Below are 26971 nucleotides of genomic sequence, written 5' to 3'. Positions count from 1 at the left end.
AAAATTTTCAAAATTTGTTGTCTAGTGTAATTAATTCAAATATCATTTAAGATTTGGGTAAACTGATAAATTTAAGCAAAATAAAACTTTCATTTTAATACATTTTGATCAATTTTAAAAAAATAAGGTCTTTAAATTTTAACATTTTTAATTAAATTGTCATTGATCATGTTAATTGAATCAAAATCAGTATTTTCATTCTATTAATAAAGAAAATAGAAACTGTACTACCAAATTTGAAGATTTGAATTTATTAGAAAGGGAAAACAAATATTGGTTAATATTGAATTGTATGGTTACAAAAGCAGGGATTTTCAGCTTCCAAATAAAAAAATGTTTTAGGAAGATTTTATATATCGTTGCCTCAGAGCAATAGTATGATATCATAATGTTATTTCTGGGATTACATGTCTTAGTGTTGCTCTGAGGCGACGATATGTCTCGCTACAAAAAAGGTATGAGTTACACAGTGGCGGATTACCATGTTGAAAATGGTGAAATTGTGAGGGGTATCCAGAACATAAAGGCCCTGAAAGGATGTACATGAAAAAATGTCTGTAAGACAAAGAGGTCCTCCAAAATGCATTGTAATATGCTCCCAAATGTGTAAATCCGTCACTTGAATTACAATAACTGTTTATGTTTTGTTTAAACTATTTAGAGGACTATTTTCAAACTCTCTGAACCTCTCAGGTTGTTGGCCTACCTAAGTACTGCAATGAAAAAACTAAAATATGCAAAGTTTTCAAAAACTGCCACTTCAGTAAAAGCAGCACCATTTTGAGAGTCAACTCTCAGAAGTCAGAAAGTGTTCTCACAATGAACAAATCACTCGGAATGGATAAGAATACCAATTTTGTGGGGGGGAAAAACTTGAATCATCTGTAAATGTAAAACAAAATAAAACTCAAAGAGAAAAATCATCAAATTAAATCAATATTACAGATGCAACAACTGCAACAGAAACTATAAAAACTCAAATAATAGTTACTGCGAGAAAAAAAACATTACTGTATTTGTAAATGAATCTTTGAGTCAAAATGACAGCAGATAAGTCTGTATAAAACAATTGCAGATGGATGACAGTTACTAATATTCTACATGCATTCATTATCCAGCACATTAGGTAAACAGTGTGCAGCATGTTCCACAATATCCATCATATCCTTATTTAAGATAAACCTTTTTTTTTTTTTTTTTTTTTTTTTTTGCCTTAAGAAATGAAAACAACATTGAAGAATTACAATGCATATAACCTGCTCATATAGTTAATGATTATGACCAAGCTTACAAACGTATAAAAAAAATATGTAAAAAAATAAATGTTGATTGTTATTGTATTAAATTATTCAACATAGTTTTTTTTACTCACATAAATAATATTCAAGTGTATCAAAAAATGAAAATGATTACCTTATTTTTAAAATTATGTTTTAAAAAAGCAGCTTGCTGGGTATTCATAAAATCAGACAACTGTAAAATTAAAAAACAATTAAAATACATCACCAAACTAGTGCATAACAAACCATGTGTTTTAAAATAAATTTAAAAAAAAAAACAGAATTATATAAAATTAAAACTGAAATAAATCGATCTTGAACATACCGTATTTTCCTGCATATAATCCGCTAAAAAAGTAAAATTAATGAGGTGTGGATTATACGCTGCCGCGGATTATCTGTGCTTTTTTTTCTCAACACCAATGCATTGAACCTCAATATTTACAGCAGGATTCACAAGACCCTGCCTGTATGTTGTTAATTTTACATAGCTTGATTGTTCTTCTTATGCAATTCAGGCTATGTAAAATAAACAACACACAGTAAAGGAAGAAGCCTTCATATGCACAAGATTAGACCACTTGGTCCTTTTTTGACTTCCAAGTAAATAGCGTATAAATTTGGAGAAGAAATCATTAGTTTTAGATTATTTTTTACATTAGTTTTAAATGTACCTCAAAAGTCATTACTCCTTCACGTTTTTAATTTAGTTGCTAACATTGCATGTTAAATCAAAACTTAATTTTGTTGAATTGAATTATTCGCAGATTATACAAAGATGTTTATTTCTGAGGCTGATTTTCGGATCTTAGGAATATACCTCACTGCGGATAATATACAGGAAAATAAGGTGCAAAATTTTACATTACTAAAGAGCTTTAAATATATAAATGCTTACATCTGCACAAGTTATCAAATGGAAAATATTATGCATTCGACTTTATTTAATAACAAGTTATCAAGCAAAATTAATTCAAACCTTAAAAGGAATGGCAAATTAAAATGATGGAAACAAATTACAAATATTACACAATAACAAAGCACAGTTAAATTCATGAAAAAGATTTGTTTTTCAAGACTACTTATAACCAGGGTTCATGATTTTTTTAATTTATTTTTTTTAAATAAAAAAAGTCGGATTTTTTAAATTTAAATCAGATTATTTTATAATCTTCAAAAATTTGTACTTATTAATTACTTTACACCTATAAACATAATATATTTCGTACAATACATGAATCCATTCAGCTTACTTTTAAAACTAAGATAAGTTCTCTAACTATCCAATACATTTTTAAGACTTGTAAATCTGTTATTTTACTTCGATAAGAAGTGATTTTGTGTTATGCTTTGCTTAAAAATAAGGTTTCCATCATCATGTACGTTTTAGTGTAAAAGAATATGCTGAGCAATTACTTTTCTTAACTAGATCGGTAATGGTGTTTTAGAAAAACTGAAAATTGTTATTTGGTTCTATACCAGGGCTTCGCAACCGGTGTGCCGCGGCACACTGGTGCAGACCCAAGGAACCCGGTGTGCCGCGATATTTTCGTATAGTTATATAAAAAGAAAGAGTCTTGATGTATTTTATTTTAAAGTTGCGACGGAATTGCGTTTGTATAGTTCTGTAACTTCTCAATTCACTCTGTCGATCATGTGCAATAAAACATACCCAACAAGGGGAGAGGCGGGATTTGCTGCCCCACACCTCTTTTAAACTTGTGATCTCATTACTTTCAGTTTTTGAAAACGGATTCTAATTTCCACAAAATAAACTAATTATACAGAATTTTTTCTAAATCTTTTGAATCGGGAGTATCGCCCCCTCCCCCAGGCAGGGATTGTACCCTCCCGCCCAGAATTTTAGCCCTAGCTTTAACTTTTCTGTTTCCCTCTTTTCCAGTTCCGATACTAATTTCATTTTATCGTAGTTTCTCAAAGCTCGGTTCTGAGACCTGCAAACTAGAAATTAAAACAATACACTGTTTCCTCCATCGTGAACCTCTCATGGCAAAGAACTTACCAGATGAGCTGAAGTCAGCTTTGGCTGAGTCGTGAAAATCATGAATTCCATAAAATCGAGGCTGCTTAATTCTCGCATTTTCTCCTCCGTATACTTGTGAGAAAGTGTGACAGATCATCACTCCCTACTTCTTCATACAGAGATTCGCTGGCTTTCATGTGGTAAGGTATTATCGAGAATTTTCGAATTGAGAGACGAGATACGAGTTTTTGATTTTAAAAAAGCGAAATGCAGTACGCCAGTTTGTTGCAAGACAAATATTGTCTGGCAAAACTAGCTTACATGGCTGACATTTTTGAACACCTTAACGAATTGAATCGGAAAATTCAAGGACAAGAAGAGAATTTGGGTTACATGCATGGACAAGCTGTAAATGTGTTCGAATCAAAAATTCAGCAGTGGAGAGAAGAAGTAGATCATGTGGCTCATTGGACATGTTCAAACGGACCGTCAACATGGTTTGTAAAGGAAATGGCATGGAAGAAAAGCTGTTGAATGTGGTGGCAGAACATTTTGTCATAACTCAGGACAAGTTTAAGCACTATTTCAAGGATATTAACATGGAACAGTATGACTGGATTTGCATTCCATTCTCTTCATTTGCGGATGTATCAGTTAAAGACCTTTTTTTTTGAAGGCGAGAGAAGAATTTATAAACATCAAGAGCGACCGTACTTGTAAACTTAAGTTGAGCGAAGTACTTCTGGACGAATTTTGGTTGCTGGTTAAAAATGAGTATCCCACCATCTCTTGTCTTGCTATAAATGTGCTGCTACCATTTTCAACTACATATCTTTGCAAACTCAGCTTCTCAACCCTCACACTTATAAAAACAGCAAGAGATCATCTCTAAAGAGCCTGATCAAGAACTTCATGTAGCTCTTTCCAGCATAGAGCTGGAACATCAAACGGCTTTGCTCCTCAAGGCAGGCTCAAGTGTCTCTGAAGTTAGGTGCTTGCTTTTAATTTCTTGTTTGCTTCTTTCTTGAGACATTTTTTGATAAATCGTTGAACTGCAGTGTGCACTTTAATGACATGTTTGACAACAGAAATGCTTTGAAACATATCAAGTACCGTTTTCTGTAAAGTCTGATATAGGTAGTTTTGTTGTTTATTTTCACCTTCAATACATTTCAAATATTTCTACTTTTTAAATAAATTTAAAAGCACAACGTTAGTTATAATTGTATTTTTCATATGAAAATTTAGGCACTACTTTCTTCATTAAATCTATCAATAAAAAGTGAAGGAACTGTCCCACAGTTTTCTTTTTGACAGCATTGGAAAAAGCGAGATGTTTTACTCCAGAACTCTCTCGACCTGTGGTCGAAAATATTAGCTTCTATCTTCAAAAGAAAAAAAGTTACTAGTGTTTTTAAATCAATTTCGAACTATGTCATCTTGATTCGGATTGTCAACAATTTTATTTTCATGTTTCCATGGCTACGCTTTTTGAATCCATTAATTCTTTCCATCTTTCTCTTTTCAATTTCTTAAACTTATTTTATTTTGTGTTTCCATGGTTACGCTTTTAAAATCCATCTTTCGCATTTTAATTTCTTAAAAATATTTTAATATCTTTTGTCAGTGTTTGGAAGGGTAATTTTGCATGTTTTTTTTCTTTTGTTTAAGCCTGGTTGTTGAATATATGTCACTTGACACAATTTTTCTCACAGTAGACCGGACAAATCCGGGACACGGAGCTCTTAATATATAAAGATTTGAAAGCTATTGTTAATGTGATTTTATACCTTTTTGTTTAGCGAAACATTTATTATTGCAAAGAAAAAACATCCGCTTCACTCTCAAAAGGGCCGGGTTCTGGTAACGTGGTCGCTTGGCATGTTAGGCGCTGAGCAGTTCAGTCTAGGATTGTTATTTTAAGGCAACCGTTAATGTAAGTCATTGTTTTGGCGATTTGTTTTGAAGAAAAGAAACTTTTAATTTGTTTTTATCCGAGTGAAACGTACGACATTTTCTTCCTTTTTATTTTTCCTGACGACAATTTTTGAATGTTCCACAGGATGTTTTTTTTTCGTTAGACGGATCGATTATGATAGCGTGGTTGCTGGGCAAGTTTTGAGATAAACAATCGAGTTGCAGAATTATTTCTACATATGAAAGATATTATTTGATGTTTTTGTTGTTTATTTGGCGAGATATTTTAAATTGCAATAAAAACCGCTTCACTTGCTAAATAGAGTTTTAAAGCAACTGTAAGTCTAATTTAACAAAAAAATTTAAATTCCAAAGAAACTTAAATAGTTTTTTTTTTTTTTTTTCACATTAGAGGGGAGGGGGCGTCAATTTTTTTTATTCAACAGGCTTCCTTTAAAATTTTAGCACGGGCATCGCTGTGCGGGTACTGCCAGTATACAAATAAAATGAACCGATTTAAATCAATTGATTTTTTTTAAATCTCTTGATTTAAATCAACGAACCCTCTTTATAACTAATATTAACATCAGCATGAAGCATACTATGCTGATTTAAAAACTAAAGACAATTGACAAACAATCCAAGGGTGCGATAAAATCCAGGTGAGAATTGTGCCTTTTAATATTTGTGACTTTCCTGTTCCAATTATTTAAAACCAAGAGAATTTTAAATCCCTAAAATATTATAGCAACTTTCAAAGTGTTTTTAAGAATGCCACTGCAATTTACAAATTTCCAACGACATATACATTACGGAAAAATGAGAACCAAACAGGATTTCTCCATATTTTTAAATGCTCTCCCCCCCCCCTTTTTTTCCCTTTGTGATGAAGTACCTAAAATTTTGTTTAATTACATTAACACTTGACAATTTTTGTTCACTATCCACAGAGTGGTGCATGATTGCCAACCTTAGATAAACTATTTGAGAAGCATTTGCGGTCATTTCAGGGAATATTTTGCAATTTAGATGAGCAATGAACAGTTTCATATTGTATATAATAAATCCCTTCAAAAAACCTAAAACTACTTATCCTTTTATATACTAAACTACTATAGCCTTTTTGTATTTTGACAATCATAAAAAATAATTGCACAATAATTATTTTAACTAATAAATCCATTTTAAAACCTAGGTAATATGTGGATTATAAATAACTTATAATAATTAACATACACACATGACTGTTATAATAATCTGCTCAATCTATTTGCAAAGGTGTGATATTTTTACATATATTTTCATTTTAGTCTGGGAATTTTAAAGATTGAATTTTAATTGATATGTATTAAAATATAAGAAACAATTATGGATCTCAATATAAAGTATCAACTTTCTTTTCAAAAAATAATTTGTATGTGCTGGGGGACTGAATTATCACACTTTGAGATATGAGCTATTTCAACAACATATGCAAAGGGATGTAAGTGGATTCGTTGAAGTTTTGAGTAAAAAGCATTTAAAGTTCAGATCCTAGAGGCTTTCATTGAAATTTTTTTCAAAATCTTGCTGTATAGCAGCATCTACCAAAGCTGCTACTACCATCTCTTGCCTCATAACAGACAAGAGGTTGTCTGTATGGGGCAATACAAAAGACCCCATGGTGCTGCCTGATATGTTCCCCTTAACTGAGGGCTTCGTACTTCTGATAATTTCTTTTTTTCCTTAAATAATGAAAATATGTTTATTTTAATAATTCTTATTTACCGTAAACTTCAATTTTTCTTTTTCTTTTTTTTTTGTAATAAAGAAACCATTTAAATGTACTAAATAACATTTCATGAGAAATGATTTTTAAAAAAGGCATGATTTAAATTAGGAGAAAAAATACCTGCATAAGAAAACATAGTTGTTACGTAAAATAAATCTCATTTAATAAGATTTGCTTTTTGCAAGGTAAATTTCAAAGCAAAACTTTCAAATAGCTCTGATGTGATTTTTTTTTTCTTTTGTACAATTATCACAGAGTAGTGCTGCTATCTATCTATATACAGTTGGCTTTCTGTTTAACGACTTTCAAGGGATCACAAAAAATCGTCCTCAAGTAGAAAGCGTCCTTAAATAGAATGCTTTTAACACTATGGCGGACCAGATGGGAAAATGAAAAGCCGTCATCAAACAGAGAATGTAGTTAAATAGAGCATCGTTAAACAGAGAGCCAACTGTATATGTATATATATAATTTTTTTTTCTTTTTTTTAACACTAAAAAGTTTATAGATAATACCCCCCAAAAAAAATTCAAACTTATATGGGGTATACTTTATAGCTATAAGAAAGAAAATCCAACCCCCCAAATATTTTCAAGCTTAGTCCACTTCAATGAAGACTGCACTCCAAGCTCTATTACGGTTTTGATAACAAAGCTCTAAAAGATTTTCATAGATCTTACTATTGAGTTCAAAAGTTAAATCATTACATGTTTTTACTTGCTTTGCTTTTCTCATTAGTTGCAGCTCCATCATTCCTTCAAGATCAAGACTTTAATATCCTTTGCTTTTATTTGACCCTTACAAGTGATTAGATAAAGAAATTGGCAAGCTTGTCAAGATTTTCAATCTAATTTTAAAATACAAAAACTTGTGCTTGGCCAAAATTTGGCAGCTGCAACATGAAGTGCCCATCTACAGAATTGCAAGAATTCCAGCCGGAAAACAAGCACTCCTGTATTCAACAATAAAAAATAAATAAAAATTGCCACAATTATAAACATTTCAGATATAATTTAAAAGTTTAGTAAATATAAAATATTAATGCTTTGACATGAATTAAAAATTAATTTTTTACACAGAAATGAGGTGTAAACAGCAAAACTTTACTTACAGTTTTTTTTATTTCCTCAAAACTGTCAAATGATCTTAACTGCTCTAAGTAGGCTTGGTTTTTCTTCTCAAAGACACTTATCTCTGCAGAGAAGTTTTCAACATAATTCATGACCAAAAATGCAGCAAAATTATTTAACCACTGAAAAAGAAATATATATATATATATATATATATATATATATATATATATATATATATATATATATATATATATATGTACTATCAAAATATTATTTTTTTTTTTTTAAATTAACACTGTTTTGAGAACGCACTCCCCAAAACATGCATTTTACATAAACCAAACCTGGGAGTGATTGCAGAATTCTTCAAAATAAAAATTTTAAAAATCCATCAAATGGCAGAAGATTTTCCCTCCTGATTTTTACAGCACAACCTTGATATCTTGAATCTCTCGGGACATGAAAAAAATTCGAGATATTGAGTTTTTGAGTTATTAAGGTTCCAAAAAAATTACACTAGTAACTCACAATTACACACAAGTACACGATATGCATTTATATATGTGCTATGGGACCACTTCGAATTACGATCAATAAAGTACTCTTCAATATTTTATTTGAATTGAAATTTTATAACTGTTGAAAGTGCACAGGATGAGATTTTCAAATGAGCAACAATTTCAACTTGGTTTTTTCACCTAAAAATTCAAAAATTCTAATTTTATCTTCAATCAGTAACGCCACATTTAAAATGTTCTCAGCAGCCATTCTGTAGGAGTTAACAAAGCAGAATAAGAAAATGAGGAACGCATTTTGCGTTTTCGCTTGAAAACTGACGGACGAAAAATCGACCCCCTTTCCTCAAAGTGGACAACATGTTAAAGAGAAATGTACGAAGATTCTAAACTCTGGGAAAACACAGCACACCCGCCTCATACCAATGCTCCCCTATTATCTTGCCTCAATCCCTTATTAACAAAATTTCCAAGAAAAGGGATGAAAAATCTTAAACAATTGTCCCTGCAACTGGTTTTACTACAAAAATTGCTAAAGAAAAACGACAATTGAAACTCACTTCCAGGGTTCAATTTGGATGAAATAATTCCATGACTTTTCCAAGACTTTTTCATGACTTCAATGAAAATTTTCATGACCTCGTTACATGAAGAGAATAGCACTATTTAATCTCAAACTTGGTAATATTTTGAAATGAGCATTAGCAAAACGTCTAGTATATGAATGCCAAAGCCTCATTGAAGCACTTACTCGTATGGAAAAAATATAAGTGCACACTTAAAACACTAAACTATTCTTATTTGTCTTCATCATATAAATTTTCGTAAAGTAAAAATGCAGTGAAAAAAATATGATGATGCTTAAATGTCTGATATTTTTAAAAAAAAAACAGGCAGAATGATATTGAATGGGACAAAGGTCATCACTAAGTTTCAATAAATTTGCTTCAAAAGTTACCTTTTAGTGTCAACAGTGCCTTTAATCATCCACGTAACTTGACAGTATTTTGGTTATTTAAAGTAAAGCCACATAGTTTAGTTCTTTTTATGTTTTCAAACCAGATCTTTTTTGAAAAAAATATTCAGTAATGAATCAATCTTCTGATTCAAAAGTATATTTGTTTTGTTTAGAAAATGCATATTTTCAAATGCATATAAATTAATAGTTTCAGAAATTCCAGAACATGTTTAATTCTTGACATTGAACGTAGTAGTGGGTCGCATGGATTAGTTTTGCGTGTCGTATGTTGGGATTGGGAACTACTGTTTTAGAGCATTAGAATTCCTCTATTTCTGTATTCTATTGCATATATTCATAATTCTGTATTCATAATTCAGACAATTATTACAGGTCAAAATTTCAACTTTTGGAAAGATATGTATAAATTTGACTTAAGTTTACTTGTGTTTTGTATATTTCTCCATTTGCACAAAACAAGGCACAGTAGATCTCCAACTATACGAATCAATGGGGATCATTGATAACTGTATTAGGACCCATTTGGATAACTGGATTTTGTCTATAAAAGGGGTCTATTTTAATTCATTACGGTATACATGTTGAAAATAGGAGAAAAAACTATTTTTAAAGCAAAAATAGCTTTTAATTGAATGAAAGGCGACATTTTTGCATGTTAAGCGTACTTATAAGTGCTGCACATTAAAAGCCAATAATAGAACTGCCGTATGAGGCAGTGACTCATCACTCAAAAAACATTCGGGCTGCGTTTACACTAGCCTCACGGAGGGAAGGATAACAGCGCTCATAGACAATCATTATTTGGTGAATTGCAATAAGTTTCTATCTTAATTTTCTTCTGAAATTCTAAAAGAGATTCAAATAGTCAGAGATCGGATAACTGGAATTCTACTGTACTTCCATAATTTAAAAAAAAAAAGGGCACTGAAAGAAGGTGAACAATCATTCACTTGCTAGGAAAGGAACATATAATTGAGATAGTGGTAGAGCCAAAACAAATAAATGCAACAATTTAAAGAGCAGGTGTCAATCCAGATAAGCATTTTGTGAGAAAACAAAACATTTTCGTAAGAAAGAAAGTATTTTTGAAAAGCTCCTTTTTTTCCCCCCTAGTAAAAAAAAAATCTTCTCAAGTCACTTAGGAATCCTAATTCCGTCTGCAGCCTCTGTGGCTGGAAGGTTTTGTTGTAAGAAAAGATCTTTCATGTGTTATTTAATAAGCAGGGTGGCGACAGAAACTGAAAAAAAGTTCCCTGACTTTTCCCTGATTAAGTTCACCAAACGTTACCAACGATAACGATTTCCTTGCTTTGCCCTACTTGAGAACCTTTGCATTTTAAACAAAATGGAGTGTTTAAAACGTTTTAAGCTGTTAAATAAAAACATATTTTGAAAAAGATGCTCCTTTCTTTAGTAAAAATAGCACATTAAATTATCTACAGGGAAATATTGTAGGAAATCTAAAACAAATATTTCACTTCCAATAACCAGTTAACATAAGAATTCTAAGAAATTATTACAAACACTCTAAAAGAAATATCTAATCGTGATAAAACTAAAAAGTTTACAAGGAAATAATTTTGAACTAAAGTTTCAAGCAGTATAATTATTGCTGCAAGAATAACAAGTAATAGTGGAAGTATAGAAGTAATGTAGTTTTACTTACATAAATAATAGACATATTTATGTAAAACAAATTGAAACCTTTTAACAAACAGTCATATTGAGCTATTCTTCAATCAAAAACTTAGGTTTCAATGAATGAATACAGCCTTTTAACTGTTAAGAAAAAAAAATATTTACTTATGTTCACAAGGTAACTCAATATCAAATGATTTCCTTACTTGTCGGGGGGGGGGGGGATCTTAGAATTCTTTTGTAACAAACAACATTGAAATGCAAAGAACAATCAATTCATTTCAAAATATATAAGTCTGAAAAAAAAAAACCTTCTTATGATCTGAAGAGACAGCGAATAATACAATGATAAAAAACAAAGTTGATGTTCAAAATTTAAATTAAAAAATAGAAGATGAAATAATTTTTAAGCTTTTATCTGTATTAATTTAAAAAACAAAGATTTTTTCTTGAAATCATGATTACAGTACGCTAATTAATTCAAGACAATGCGTAAAGGCAAGGGGGCTAAGGTATTAATGTCGGCTTTCTCTTTGCCTGTAGGGTTGTTTATTTTACGTAACATGGAACGGATGAAAGGTAAATTTCAGCTACATAAAACAAACAACTTCACAGATATAGAAGCAATCACAGGAAATTCATCCTGTGTTTCATTCGTTAAGATTCAATACTTTGACATTGAGAAAAAAAGATGCACAAATATGCGGCGGTGTATAATCACACCTCATTAATTTTACTTTTTTCTAAACAGACAAGTGGCGGAAGATGCATAGAATATTAGGGTACTTAATTTTGAAAAGAAAAAAAAAACTTTTTTTTCCCTTCATTTAATTAATTTTCCCTGAATTTTTGTTATTTTTTCGAAATTCCCTGATAGTTCCCTGATTAATAAAGTTCCCTGACTTTTCCCTGCTTTTCCTGATCTGTCGCCACCCTGATAAGACTTCGAAAGTTACGTTTTTTTTTTTCACTAATGTTAAGAGGCCCCTTTAACAAAACAGAATGTTGTGAAGACATGAATTTACAACCAGGGTTCGCTAATATATATCACGATATATATCCGATATTTATTTTGAAAATATCATAATATTTTGATATTTTCGATATTTATTTTTTCAACTATGGTATTTTCAAAACAAAAGTAGGTTAGTCATAGTAATATTGTTCATTTATTACTAAAAATAACCAAAAAGTTATTTACTATATTTTTACAATGTATAATACATCACTAATATAACAAAGTAATATAATATTCCTTTTTTACTTGTGTTTTATATGGATAAAATTATTAGTAATTTAACAATTCATATTACAAGTGCCTAATTAAATTTAAACATTGCTCAGAAAAAAAGAAAATGTCTTGTCACTGTCACTGACTAATGCATATTATTTATTTCTGAATCATATAGCTGTAAAAGTAGCTAACAGAAGAAAAATGAGTAAAACAGCTAATGCTAAATTAACTCCATTAAAATTGATAAAAATGTTAACTGAAATATTAGATATAAATAATAAAAGTAACATTAATTTTAAGTCTACATATTGTAATTATAATATAAGAAAATAAAGAGTGATTTGAGGATGCATTTACCATTAAGACTTGAATTTGTGCTAATTGAAAATATTGGATACTGTCTGACCATCGATTACATGGAAAGGCTAATATCCGGTTTATAGGCGGAAATGGACGTATATATTAGTTTATAGGGGTGTTAGTTGGTTTGTTACAGATATGCACTTTTGCCTCTCTATTATTTAGCCTTAGTTTTGTAAAAATGAAAATTTGCTCTCAGCAACATTTTTTTAATCTGAAGTGTATTCGATCTATATTCTCACCGCAAAAATTATCTGATTTATTTATTCAGAACAGTTTAGAACTTACCATTTTGCTTTTACGTTCCTGAACGAAATGAAAATATTTTCTTTTCTTTTTGTTGTTTCCGTGGTAACTATTTTTGTTTTACATTATTTTATTTTAGAGAATGTAATCGATACATATAATAAAATAAGATGTTTGTGTGTGTGGCGCGCTTCCCGGGAAAACGGTAAGGCCTAGAAAGATGAAATTTGGTATACAGGTGCTGTTTTCGCCGAAGATGTGCACCTCGGGCTTCGATTTTTGATATTTTAATTACAAAAGAAGTTATTTAATGTTTTATATGGTTTTTTGCACTTTTTAGTACTTTTTATCTCACAAACCCCGAACCAATCGCACCACACAAATATTTTTTGTACTATAGCAAAGGAAAATTTAATTTTAAATATGATGAATGGAAAAAGTTTGAAAATAGAGCACTTTTTGTATTTTTTATGAATTTTTGAAAAAACCTTTAATTTGCATGTTTTCCTGGGTTTTATTTTTTTCTAATATCATCCTGCGAGAAGTATCAAAGCCTCATTTCTGAAATTTAAGTTGGTAATGGTAAAAACATTTCGCCCTCTTCTGAAGAAAAAAGTTCTTAAAAATACGCAATAGTTTTTTTTTTACAATTTTTTAATGCTGAACACATTATGTCCTTCCACGCATTGGTCATGAAAAGCGTTCTTCAATTTTTTATGCCTCTGACGTCACTACTTGGATTTCGATTCGATATTTAGGATGGAATCTTAATCGCAAACAATGTTAATCTTTTTTTTTTACTATATAGCGAACTTCTACATTTTATGACTTGATGACCACGTGTTTTTCCGGCAGTGCTTGCTTTTTTCTTTCCTTCTTGTTGTTTTATTTAGGGATTGCATTTATTTCTTCTTCCATCGTCCCCCCCCCCCAAGCTGGATGTTTTGCTGTATCTATATTACGTTACATTTCATAGTTGTGCACATTTAATTCAATAAAAACAGCGAGATTTTTTTTTCTTTGTCAAACGCTACTTGCACACTACGGGGAATTTTGGAGATAACTTTTTTTTTTTTGCTCTACTTAAATAAAAGCGTTTTTTTTCGTAATCTTTGTTTTTATTAGGAAATGGACATGGAGGTTAAAATAAATAAGAAAATTTAGAGATCGATCGTAAAGGTAGATAGCCGCCGAAGGCGTCAAACTTGAAGTGAAAAGGTAAATGACAAGTTAGCCAAACAGTCGCCCGTAGGTGGCTGCTTGCACAGAACGGCGAATGGTGTAAGAAGGCGAACCAGCTGGTCGCCACAGGCGGCTAGTAAATGAATAAGGCACTAGTGACATTATAAAACACGTGCATCAAACTTTCATCGTTATTTTCCCTTCTCCCCTGCTAGATTTATTCAGATGGAATAGTCTTTACTTGGCAGACTGCCAAATTATATACAATCTGCGGTCAAACAGTAGATATCAAATATCGTATATATATCAAAATATCGAATATCTTTGAAAATATCATGATATTTTCGAACCCTGTTTACAACGCAGTATTTTGGGAGCAGGCCACAATGTTCCCAAATTTACTGATAGGCGATTTACTGTTCCCAATATTTTATCTGGATTGATCTCTGAAAAGTAGTAACATGCTTCAACTTACTCTTTTACTTGTTTGATGTATACAATTAACATCTATGGGGGAATTACGTATTTCTTCTTTTAATTCTTCAGCCATTGAATGAGCTTCTTCAACTATCTTTTCAGAAAATTCAGACTTGGACTCCTCAGACTTAGACTCATCATCGAGCATTTCTTTACTTTCATTTAAAATATTAGCACCACTTAGATCTGTCTCCGTATCATTGTCTTTTACTTTTTTCGTTTGAGATCCTGAATCTGAAAAATCTGTAACATCAAATTTTCTCTTTTTATCATTTTGAGTGCCTTTTTTCTCAGATTCCAGACTGTGTGTTACCTCTGAAACAACAGGAGATTTGCTTTGCAGGTCACTAACATCTTCATCATCTTCGGTGTTACTTTTACTACATACAGAAATTCCTGTTAGAAGAAAAACAATAACAAAGCAACAATTGATTATTTTTTAATTTTGTTTCAAAATTAATTTTTTAAATGCTTTGATATCAAATAAGCTATTAAAATACACTACTAAGAATTGAAAGTTGAATCAAAAATTCATCTTACATTATTTTTGCTGAAAGGGCATAAATCAACTTACAGTGTTGTCTTAAGCCCTTTTAACAAAACATAATTCATTTAAAGTAAAGTAAAGAAACTCAAAGTGAGAAAGAATCCCTTTACATCTCAAATGTATTAAAATTCCTTTTCTTTAAAGATTTGGACCATTTTTCTCTATCTTGGAAATCAAATTTATGATGACTAATTATGATTCAATAACACAAGTGTTAGAAATAAGCTGCTGTTAGGCATATTTTTCAAAGTATGTTTTGTTTTAACATACAGGTTTCAAAATTAAGGTGCTAAATTAGGCACCTAAAGTTTTGGATTGTATCAAACTTTTTCTTTCTTTGAGTATGAATCATAAGTTGAGCTGAAAAGGAGTACAATAAATATTTTATCAATTTAGACATTTTTAAGTGCACTGTATGCATTGCTTTTATTCAAGGGGACCTCTTTACAACCTCATGTATATTTGATGTATTTAAAATTAGAGACGGCAAGAAGAGCAGTTTGACCAAAGCACTGAACATCGGAGCTTCAGCTGCTGTACATATTGAGCATATTCAATGCATAATAAATGTATATAAAATGATACTGTACTCTATCTGTTTTAATATTCAGTTTCAAACAATATTTTTAGCTTACTGTCCCTTTTTTTTTTTTTTTTTTTTTTGATTAATTTCACTAATTATAGTATTTTTCTGTTTTGCACTGGTTATACCAGAAAAGCAGATACAGTCATCAATCACCACTTCAAACTTCCGACTTTTGCAACTTCATTTTATCGCGGGTTTTTTTTTTTTTTTTTTGGAAAAATTAAATTAATTGTATAATTTATTTGATCTGCTTTTCATATTTATAATGTATACTATGATTAGATACATCATAAAAATAAAAAGTTTGTAATTCATCACATCTCTAATGGTTGTTGAAGACAAATTTATCTCAATTCAAAAAAAGGCGAAATTAAGAAATCATATCCAACTTATTTTTGTTGAAAGTTATGCATGTACTAGCATTCACACACGACAAATTCAATTGAAAATTAAACAATACAACCGGAAGGGAAAATACTTTCATAAACAAAAGCATCTAGCTTAGCGCTGTTTCACTCAGTGCTGATACAGCACTACTCTTGCACAGCTAGAAATTTGGTAAAAACTAAAAATTAAGCACTGATTTATTCATTACCATACAAACGTGAAAGAAAAAATTTGCAAAAAAAACAATGAGTAAAAGCAATCAGAAAACTGCATGAAAATGTTCTTCCTCATAGCCGTATGATTTATGCGGCTTTCATGGATACAATTTCAACAACTATTGTGAAACTTCTGATTCATTGAGTGCTGCTGAAGTTATGGAGTGGATTAAGAGATTCACAGCCTCTTCATGACGAATCTCCCACCAATGTAGAAAAACAGGAAGCAAGAGAATTGAGAATGTGCAAACAGAAAAAATGTACAGCATACCTGCCAACCTCCGAGAAAAAAAATCCGTCAGATTTTTTAATTTTTATCCACAAGATTTTAACGCAAAATAAAATCAAACAGGACACCTACCCTCTTTACATTTAACAATATATTAGTTATGAATTTCATATCAATTGAAATTACTTTCATTTAGTAAATATTACTTTTATTGCTTTCTTTAAAAGTTTGGAAATAACATTTGTTACTCATCTTAAAAAAAGAACGAAGCAAAAACAGCTCGAATTGAGAGAATGAGAAGATAATTGGCGCCGAAATTGTGCCCCTAGTTGCCCGCCGCGACGCTTGCTTTGATTGGATCCCGATGAAGTCATGCGCTGTATCACTCAGTGACGTCATAATCTTGCCTCGCTTCTTCTCGTGCCATTCTCTTACGGCAACCTTTCCTTGGCTACTTGGCCTAAAACACGGTGCCGCGTTTCACAAAAGTATCGTTAGCGCCAAAATTGGCGAGATAATTATTTTTCCTACAAAACGTGAAAAATCCGGGAGATTTTGCTCATAACCGGAAAAACGGAAAAGGACATAAAAATCCGTAAAACTTCCGGGAAATCCGGAAGGGTTGGCAGGTATGGTACAGTGAGTGAATAACATTGCTTATTATTCGATGTTGTTGAAAAAGTACAGGGGCGGATACAGAAAAATCTTTTGGAGGGGGCCCAGGAAATTGAATAGTACCCCACCCCCTTGGGCCACATACGAAGTTTTCATTACTTTATTTTAAAATGTTTTTTTTTTATTATTATTGTTATTTTAGGATCCCTTCAGGCTAATTATCTACTTCTAAGTACATAAATATTATGCACTAATATACTTTGAAAGTGGACGTAAAACGTCTTTAACGTTTTAAGTCAATTAAATACTAAACCAAATATGATGTCGCTGAAATGCTATACAATGAGCAGTTTTAATTAGAATATCGTCATAACGAGGGCAAGGTTACTCAATAAACCAATTTACCCATACCTCAATTGAGTTTTTATAAATTATTTTATAGTATTTTAACTATAAAATATTATTTAATTAAGAAAATCATAGCAATAAACATAAGTTTTATTGAAGAATTCAGGACTATTTCTGTGTGATTTTTAAAAACAGTTGCTAATTTGTTCTAAAAGCCTTGATACAGTTGAGATAACTTATTGATATTACATGCTGTCTCCATTAATATCATGGTTTTCCCAAGAAACTAAGATATGATTTCTTTCATTTTGCATTTTTATAAGCTGAAAATGATATCTATCATTTTGCAAATAGCTTCCTGGATCAAAATAACTCTTTTAGGCACGCCTACATATTTTTTAAAGAATTTTATTTATTGTTTCCATCAAAGAAGAATTATTGGATGAATCTCAATATTACATTCCTTTGAATTCAAAACCAACGAGTTAAATGTATGACTGAATTCTGCCATTCTAGGCCTCTGACTCCAGCATTATTTCTTTAGCAAACAAAATGCTATTATTCAAAATATGCTCTTTGTGTATTTTGTGTTCTTTATAACTCAATTTTTTTACAAAATGCTATGGAGAGATCAATTTAAAAAAATAGTAAAATAAATTCATCCTTATAAGAGGTCTCCCCGCCCCCTCTTTAAATCCGTACATCTGAAAAAGTACGAGTATTGATTGAAGAAAATGATACACAACTGAAAAAAGAAGCCTTAGAGCAGGAGGAAACACAGAAAAATGATGCACGCAAGATAAAAAGGAAAAAGAATTGTGCATTCATTTTGTATACATTCAAGCATCTAAGAAATATGCCATTCAAGCTTTTTCCCTTTTCATGCTTCTATTGTAGATATTTCTTTAATATTTTAGTTGAATATTCAGATACTTTAACGTTAACATTTGATTGAAGTCTTCTTTCTAACAGAAATAAAGCTTTACTCGACACAAATTTATTTAATGCGAACAATTATGCGACTCTTTGTAAACGTTTATCAAAAGGTTTTGTTCCTTTCTTGAAAGGTAAGTTACAAAAGAAATTTGAATTGATTTGCTGGCCATTAATTTCCCACGCCTTTCTCAATATGTAAAATAAATGGCTCTTTGTGAAGGTCCAATTTACGTTTCACACAGTTAATACATACAGAGGAATTGATAATTTTGATTCAAATAACTAAATTTTGTATATTCCAATTCCTCCAATTCAAAGTAGATTAAATTAAAATCAATATATAAAATGCTAGGAAATTTAGTTTTCATGCTTATTTACTTGCCAAATATTATATCTATATCTTAAATGCATTTTTTTCTCCGCCAACTAAGAAAAAGCAGTACGAACCCTGGATATTAATGAATTAACTTACCTAAGTTTAAGTTTGAATTTGCTACCATCATGTCATCAGAAAAAGCTTTCGAATTAGATTCACTTGCTTTTTTCTCTGAAGAATTCAGTGAGATTTGCAAGTCTGATTCTTCACATGACATGTTTATTACTACACTGCAAGGTTTAATGGAACTGTTCTGTTTAATTTCTTCAGATGATGGCATTTCAGACACATCACCTGACACATCAATTTCATTATTAATATTGTTATCTAAATCAGAGCTTTTAGCTGTTTCCTCTTCACCTGACATAGAATCACTGGTCAACAGTTGCGAAATAGAAATATCGGGAGCTCTGTTAACTAAAAGAAAAGATGTGCAAGAAGTTAGAAAAAAGGATAAAAATTAACATGCACTGAAGAACATGAAATTCTAACATTGCTGCCTACTCTCGATTCATTCGAGAGACTCCTGCATTTTAATACCTTCTCCCGAACTCCCAAATGAAGTAACAGCAAAACAACGATGTTCTCGAATTTAAGGGTTTTTCAATAATTAGAATTTCAGAAAAAAATCCCTACCGAAAACGATACATTTTCATATCTGTGTAATGAAAAGGTCATTTTTGGATACATGTTTATTTTATTAAACTTCTTTTTAAATTTGGATTCTACAAAAAATGCAATCAAGCGTTCCTAATTTTTTCTATGAATTTCCAAAATTTGTATCGGTTGCAATGAATGTTTATCATCACCAGTAAGACAAAACAAACTTGTGCTTCTTTTTTAAAAAAATTTAAACCTAACAGTTGCATTTTTTTAACTTAAAAAAAAATAGTCAGTCAACTCTTGATAACTCGGAGCCTTAGAGCTTGAATATGCCTTTATCTAGAAGTCTTCAAAGGGTTTAAAAAGACTGTGTGACAGGGTTGTAGTTTTGGCCGGACAAAACTGATTTTATCCATGCCACTGGCTAAAACCTGCCAAAACTAAATTACGTGATAATACGCTTCTAATTTGTAATTGTGAGAGATGTGTGTTTTGCAACTAATAAATCTGTTAGTAGAAAGTTGTTTAATTAAATATAGCAGTTTTATTTAATTAAATATAACACTAGTAAATTAATTTAAAACAGATTTGCCTCCTAGTTATTGCTTTTCAAGCAGGTCCACCCTTTCCAAAATCTTACTTTGAAGGAAGTGTTCGAAACTCCATTGAACCTGAAGTATGGTGGAATCAATGAAGAAAAAAAAGATTGTTAGTGTAAAATTCAGACTTTGCTCTTCAACTGATGAAATGTAGTGCAAGTTCAGCAAGTTAAATGTCTTTCTGTCTCTGAGGTACAGAATTTGAGGAATCCCTAACAATAATTTAAAAATCATTTTTACATGCCATATTTTTTTTTGTTAAATTTATTCGTGCAAAGACTTGAATTTTAGACAAAACTCTCCCGAATTTTCAGTTTTAAATATTTGCATCTATGTTCTAACTAAATCAAGTTAGTTAAGGAAGAGACCTGGTTCTATCTCTTGTGCAAAGCATGCACGACATACAGTTCACAATAGTAGGTGGCTGTAAGGCCAGGGGTTGATCCAGGTTTTTTTTTTTTTTTTTAGGTCCTCATTTTGTGAAAAAGAAAATAGATCAAAAAGAAAAAAAATAAAACAGAAAATGGTCAGATGACATTAAATCCAAAATCTAACTTTACTCCATAGGGAAAAAAATGTGTTAATTGAAACTCCAAAGCAAATTATTATACCTCAAATAAAATTGAAACTCATTTGAATTGAAAAGAAACAATTATTTTTGGTAACAATTACTGTCTGGTTTTCACGAGAAAAACTCCCGCTGTCAAGTCTGAGCTCATCTACCACCATAGAAACGAACTTCGTTCATTTTCTGCAAGGGTTAGCAGGAAGGTTTTTTGGTTGCCATTTTGCCACTCGTCTGCTCGCCTTTGTGCAGTCGTATGGGTTTTTCCAACATTAAGTTTCCCTTGGAAAAATTAGACGCGCCTTGTTACTATAGCAGTAGACAGGAGCAGACATTTCGGCGGTGGCTTTTCTCATGATTGGTCGGACAGCATCCCATCAATAAAACATATTTACGTCAGTCAGAACACTTACCAATTTCAGTATCATCCTCAATACAGCAAGTTTCATTTGTTGAATCACATGTGGCTACAGTTTGCTTAACCAAATAATGTACAATATTTGAGAGAGCTGATTCATCATCTTCACATTCACCTTTTACATTCTCACATGTTAAAGATGCTTTTCTTTTTCTACAACTTACTGTGTTATCAAATTTATTTGCATCCACAATTTCATCACTAAACAGGTTTTCAGCACTACTAACACATTTACTGATAACAGCTTCAAGAACTTTTCCCGCTTCACTTGCTTTTACAGCAACTGCCTCAGACAGTGCTTTGGAATTCAGATCATTGTAAGACTGAGAATTGTCCTCCCTAGAGGTACTTTTATTTTCCTCCACACGTTCTTCACAAATTTTTTGATTTATTTTACAAATTTCACTTGAAGTAGTTTGATCAATTTTGATATAACTGTTTACCTCGTTCTGATTTGGGATAGTATTTGTTACATCACTGCTAAGGAGATCACTAGAACTGTTTTTCAAGACACTGACGGGGTTTTCATTTTTGAGAACAGTATTCTCAGATCCGTCAATCAATTCATTTGGTTTTTGGATCGTTTTGTTGCTATCCCCTGATGAGGCTTCAGAGAACTGTTTGCTATCAGAAGCATTTCCATCTTCAATGATTAAACAATCATCATCAGAATCATTTTGATCTTTGAAAGCATCTAATAATGTTTCGATTTCTTTATCACCTTCAGCAGAAACAACTGTAGGTAATTCAGATGAAGTACTTGAGACAGTAACTTTCTTTTCGGATTCCACAAATTCCTCAAATATCGAGTCCAGCTCATCTTCAGGGTCGACTTTCAATACTTTACTGTCTTTGTTTTCTTCTTCGGCAAATTCATCAATTATTTCATCGATTTCTAAGAAACGATCTGAGGCATTTTTCTCGGGAGGTGAATCAGCTTTCTTCTCCTCCTGAACTTCAGAAGCGTCGTCAACAATAACAAATTCTTCATCCATTGAATTACAATCAATATTATCTTCCTCTTTATCACATTCCACTTCTTCGAATTCCTCTAGATTTTCTGATGAGTTACCTGTGCTAACTTCGCCATTTATAGCATTTTCGCTTATATCAAAACAAGAATTGTTTACACTCACTTTTTGGTCGTTACCAACTTCATTATCTGAAAGATTAACACTTTCTTCTTCTATTAAATCATAAATACTTTCAGCAGAAGACGAACGTGATTTTAAATTATCTATACCATTTTCTTCACAAGATAAATCACTTAATTCAGTGGCGAGAACTGTTTTGGCTTCAGTACCCGCTTTTTCAACTTGCCCTCGTCTCTCGTCGATATTTCGATCCATATTTCTAAATATTGCCAACTCGTTAATACAAAACTCTAAGCGAAACAGATCAATACATTATATTCTATTACAAGTTCCCGCACACTTGAAAATCGCGACTGGTAAGTCCGATCTCCTGGGCCGTGGTAGCCCGATCGGTAGAGTGTCGGATTCGGGGCCGGAGGGTCCTGAGTTCGAACCTCGATGGTCGAAGACCCACCGTCGTCATTAAAGGGGACTGGGCGACGTTAAATATGCTCGTGGTCTCAATGTCCTCCAAGTGAAACGATACCTCTGGGGGTGCTAGCACCAGGTAGCTATTAGCTCCTGGACTAGTTCTAAATTCTCATTAACTGTTCGATCCGGTGATGGTGCTGCCATCTATTGGTAGATAAAATAGTGGAGGCAAGGCACTTAGTATGCAGTCCTCGACATAAATACAGTTGTAATCAGTTGTGACTTTGAATAGGAATAGGAAGTCCGATCTCCCTATTTTTATTCCAGAAATCAACTGAGTAAACTGACCGTGTTTATAAACACTTTTATTAGATGATCTCAAACACTTCCCTCAAGAATTAAATCACATGGCACAAAGCAGGCGGTGTCTTCCAATGCAAGTGAGGAGTACGTATATGCACAGCAAGAAAGAACTTTTAATTTCAAAAAATCTCCGTAGGAAGGTCCTGATCCTTTCCCTCGTATTTTCTCAATGTTATTATTACCAAAGATTCTTTAAATTGGTATTAAGTTTATCAATTTGGAAAAAAACTCGAGGGAGATGCTTAAATCATCCCTCACCTAGTTGCGTTCGACGAAACTCACCGGTCTACCGGTAAGTAACTGGTACTAACCGAAGCGTTCTATGATCAACCGGTTACCACCAGGTTACCACAGCGGTTACCATTCTAAGCAGTTGATTGGTTGATTGGAGCACGTAATCATTAGCTGTCACGTGATTAAATAACCGGTTGCTCCCGGTCGAGCTCGTCGAACGCAACCCTAATGTTTTCAAAAGATTCCCTAAAATTGCATCGTTAACACAGAGCTGCGGAGTCAGGGACTCTAGCGGAGTCGAAAGAAAAATGGACGACTCCGACTCCTGGATTTTGAAACGTCCGACTCCGAATCCGGCTTTTTTATTTATTTATTTTTATTATTTTTTTTCCCTAAATTCCTCTCCCCCCCCCTCATAGGAAAGGGTGAAAGCCCCTACATAGACATTGAAATATCAATTCCTTTTTGTGAAATTTTCGCGTTGTATTTTACTGTAAACCTAAGATGCATACAACCTAAGAAGTTCAATTTTAAAATCAAATTATTCAAAGTGGCGATTTCTAAAATGATATTACATAAAAATCCCATTTTAAAAAAAATTGAAAAGGATTAATTTGCTCCCCTTTAATGTTTAACAAATAGATGTTCATCAAATCCTGTACTTTCAATTTTTCAAAGCTGTAACTTGAGAGAAAAAAAAAAGTTTGCTAAGTCAAAAAACTTTTATTTGAGAAGGGGTGCCCCCCCCCCCCTCTCCCGAGTGACAACCAACTGCAGGGCAACACCTCAACTTAATTTCAGAGTCTATAAAAATTGAAATACTTTAATTCATCTTAAATTTCGTCTTAAAAATTTAAACGAAAATAATGCATCCAGGTGAGAGGTTGGGTACATGTACGTCTGGAGCTAATTTTACACAAAATGCGGCGGTACACAGCTTTGTATGAATAGTTTTACTATACCTACATTTCTTGGCTAATGTTAATTTTAATTTTATTGGCAGCTTTAGAATTGACTTTAATATATGAGGATTTTAGGATTAATTACAATTATTGAGCGTTGTAACCAATAAATCATGTGCTGATTTTATTTTGTACTTTTTAGTGATAACCAAACTTGATAAAGTCATCAGATTTAAAAAAAAAACATTTATATTTCATTGGATCTTTTGGATTTGCGCCAACAGTTATTTGATTTTACCAAGCACTGTCAGAAGTTTCCCGACTTGCTCAAGCGATACATTCCTTTTAATATTTTATAACTGAGAGATTAAGGTAAAAAATATATTATTATTTTTATATGAAAGTGATAACTTATAGAAAATGTTAGGCAACAAAACTGTTTGCTGAAAGTTGCTATTAGTTAAATAAAGTTAAAAAAATAAACAAAACAGAAGACTGCGGCGTATGTAGCTGTTACAGAAAGTTCAATAAACAATCAAGCCAGCTGGTTGCCATGCCACGATTAGTTATTTTCTTATTAGTAGGCCTTTATACATGTAATCAAATTAATTGGTAGTAACTTTTTTAAAAATTGCAGGGTGAGTCAGTAATATTACAGAAAATAAAGAAACCCGGAGTCAGCATATTTTCAAACGGCTGTGACACCTTTATTCCAAAATCATTTTGACTCCGACTCCTACAGCCCTGCTTTAACATCAGGGCAGGAGGGCCAATCTAAATTGTTGCCCAACGATGACCAATATTTTTGGGCCCAGTGCTGGATCTACGATTTCTTTTAGCCGGAATGAATCTTGAAACTGACGCCCCTACCTATCTTCCTTTTGCTTTTATATTGAGTTTCCATGGGGGGAAAAACAGAAATGTGATGAATTTTTCGCATAATTCAAACTGTAAAGCATAGAGTTAAACTGTCATATGTAAGGTCTATATAGAGTATAGTTGTACACCTTCTGTTTTGGTTGCAATGCGATGTACCAATGAGACATTTTATTAATTTTTCGTTAGCAAGTCTATGTTTAAATTTCAATGAATACAAATGGCATAAAATCAAAGGCGCCCGCATGGAGGGGGGGGGCAGGTGGGGGCTCCCCTTTGAAGTTAGAACTTCCTTGCTTTTAGTACTTTTTTCTTTGTAAAAATGTAAAAACATTTCTACTCCAGCAATTAATGTTTAAGTTATTAAAAATGTCAAATTTTAATAACTCTAATCTGTACTAAAATCAGTTTCTATGGAGAAAATATCTGAGTCCCCCCCCCACCTTTAAAATTTTGCATCTGGGCGCCCCTGCATAAATTGGCAACCACTTCACGCTATGTCACTCAGCAGGCAACACTAACTAATGTCCCTATATGAAATCGTATCAGGACTCTAACTCAAATGAGAGGGAGAATCAGAGTTGCAGTGAGACAATATTTAGTGAAACTGCCGCCATGGAATTAACGTTATAGTTGCCAATATTTGCTAGGTGAGTTTCCAAAATAACTTTTTCTGCACAGTTTGCAACAAAGTTCTATTTAAAGTTTAGTTATTAAAGTAGTCAAAATAAAAGACTGTTTAAATACAGTCTTTTATTTTGACTCCCCCCCCCCCTTTTTATGTTCAATTTAGTTTTTGTCGCTTCAATGTCAGATCTCAGATACCAACAAAGCATGAAATTTGATACTGTAACAAAACATAGGTGTAAGAAAGTCTAAAAATTATGTACACAAGAAGCACTATGCATACCCATTTTTTTGGGTCTTTAAAACTAAAACTACTACTACAAACTACTAACTTAAAAGGTGTTCAAGAAAAGGGAGGAATTAGTGGTCGCCACCGGAAAAGAGGAAATAATTGGCGATCACATAATCATCTGCCCATTGCCACCTAAAAAAATCAATGACCTGAAGGTGCACAAAAGGCAATAAGGGATTGGTAAAATCATTTCAATTAAAAAAAAAACATGATTTCCTTTTATGTGTAAACTTATTTAAAAACTAGAGGGGTTCCTCATTTGATTAGCAAAATTTTAAATCATCCTTTTGAAAGAATCAGATTAAAAATCTTGTTACAAGTTCCGTTTTGAAAAAATGAAAACACCCCTCTCCCTCCCGTAGAAAATAGAGTTTAAGTAAAAAGTTCATATTTATAACACAATCCCACTACCACCAGAAGATACAAAGAACTTGATATATATTGTATATATGCAAAACCAAGATAGATTTTTTTATAAAGCGCTTGAAAAACTTGTACCAACATACACAGCTATAGGTGCTAAGGGGCTCCTGAACATTGCAAAAATGGCAGTTTTACACATTTGAAAAGCTGCTTTTAAATTTGTGGTCCCTAGTAATATATTTTGCTTTTTCTCTCCGGGCTTGAATTGAGCTGAGTCTAGGACTTTTCGCTAAAATAGAAACCCTTACATCTGCTAGTCTAACTGAGAAAAGTGAAACAAGCTTTGTTTGATGCAGAAAAAAAATCTCTTTTGTATGACATAGAATGTTAAGGGGTGTGGGAAATCTTTCATCTTTTAAATATGTAATTTACATTAAATTTCTGCTTAAAACATTAATTACAAAAATCTAATTCGAAATTTAAAATAGAAAATCCCAGGTGTAAACCCACGGGGCTCAAAATAATTTTGTACAAAATTTCAAGGCTGTAGGTGCTATGGGGTCTCCTGTGGACACAGGTCGGCCACAGACATCCTTTCACAATTTCTTTGACTTTATTTTTTTTAATGTATAAAGAAGATATCACATTAATTAATGTATTCAAAAGTTAGTAACCAATAAAATGCTATTCGGCACTGAATTTTAAAAAAAGTGGTGGCTCTTTCAAACA

At 32.1% G+C, this 26971-nt stretch overlaps 1 protein-coding gene across 1 annotated transcript in view; it reads right to left on the bottom strand.

The window, feature by feature from the left end:
- Nucleotides 1-22429, bottom strand: part of LOC129219313 (uncharacterized) — a 46193-nt gene extending 23764 nt beyond the window's left edge. Inside the window, exons 1-5 of the mRNA XM_054853666.1 lie at nucleotides 21076-22429; nucleotides 18992-19312; nucleotides 14655-15052; nucleotides 8064-8204; nucleotides 1414-1473 (exon numbers count right to left, since the gene is read on the bottom strand). Coding sequence (XP_054709641.1) covers nucleotides 1414-1473; nucleotides 8064-8204; nucleotides 14655-15052; nucleotides 18992-19312; nucleotides 21076-22429 — 2274 coding nt within the window. The remainder of the gene's footprint in view (nucleotides 1-1413; nucleotides 1474-8063; nucleotides 8205-14654; nucleotides 15053-18991; nucleotides 19313-21075) is intronic.
- Nucleotides 22430-26971: the final 4542 nt, after the last annotated feature.

The sequence above is a fragment of the Uloborus diversus genome, chromosome 1, assembly GCF_026930045.1.
Source record: "Uloborus diversus isolate 005 chromosome 1, Udiv.v.3.1, whole genome shotgun sequence".
Lineage (NCBI taxonomy): Eukaryota > Metazoa > Arthropoda > Arachnida > Araneae > Uloboridae > Uloborus > Uloborus diversus.
The sequence above is the reverse complement of the archived record's forward strand: the minus strand, read 5'-3'. Positions and strand labels throughout refer to the sequence as shown.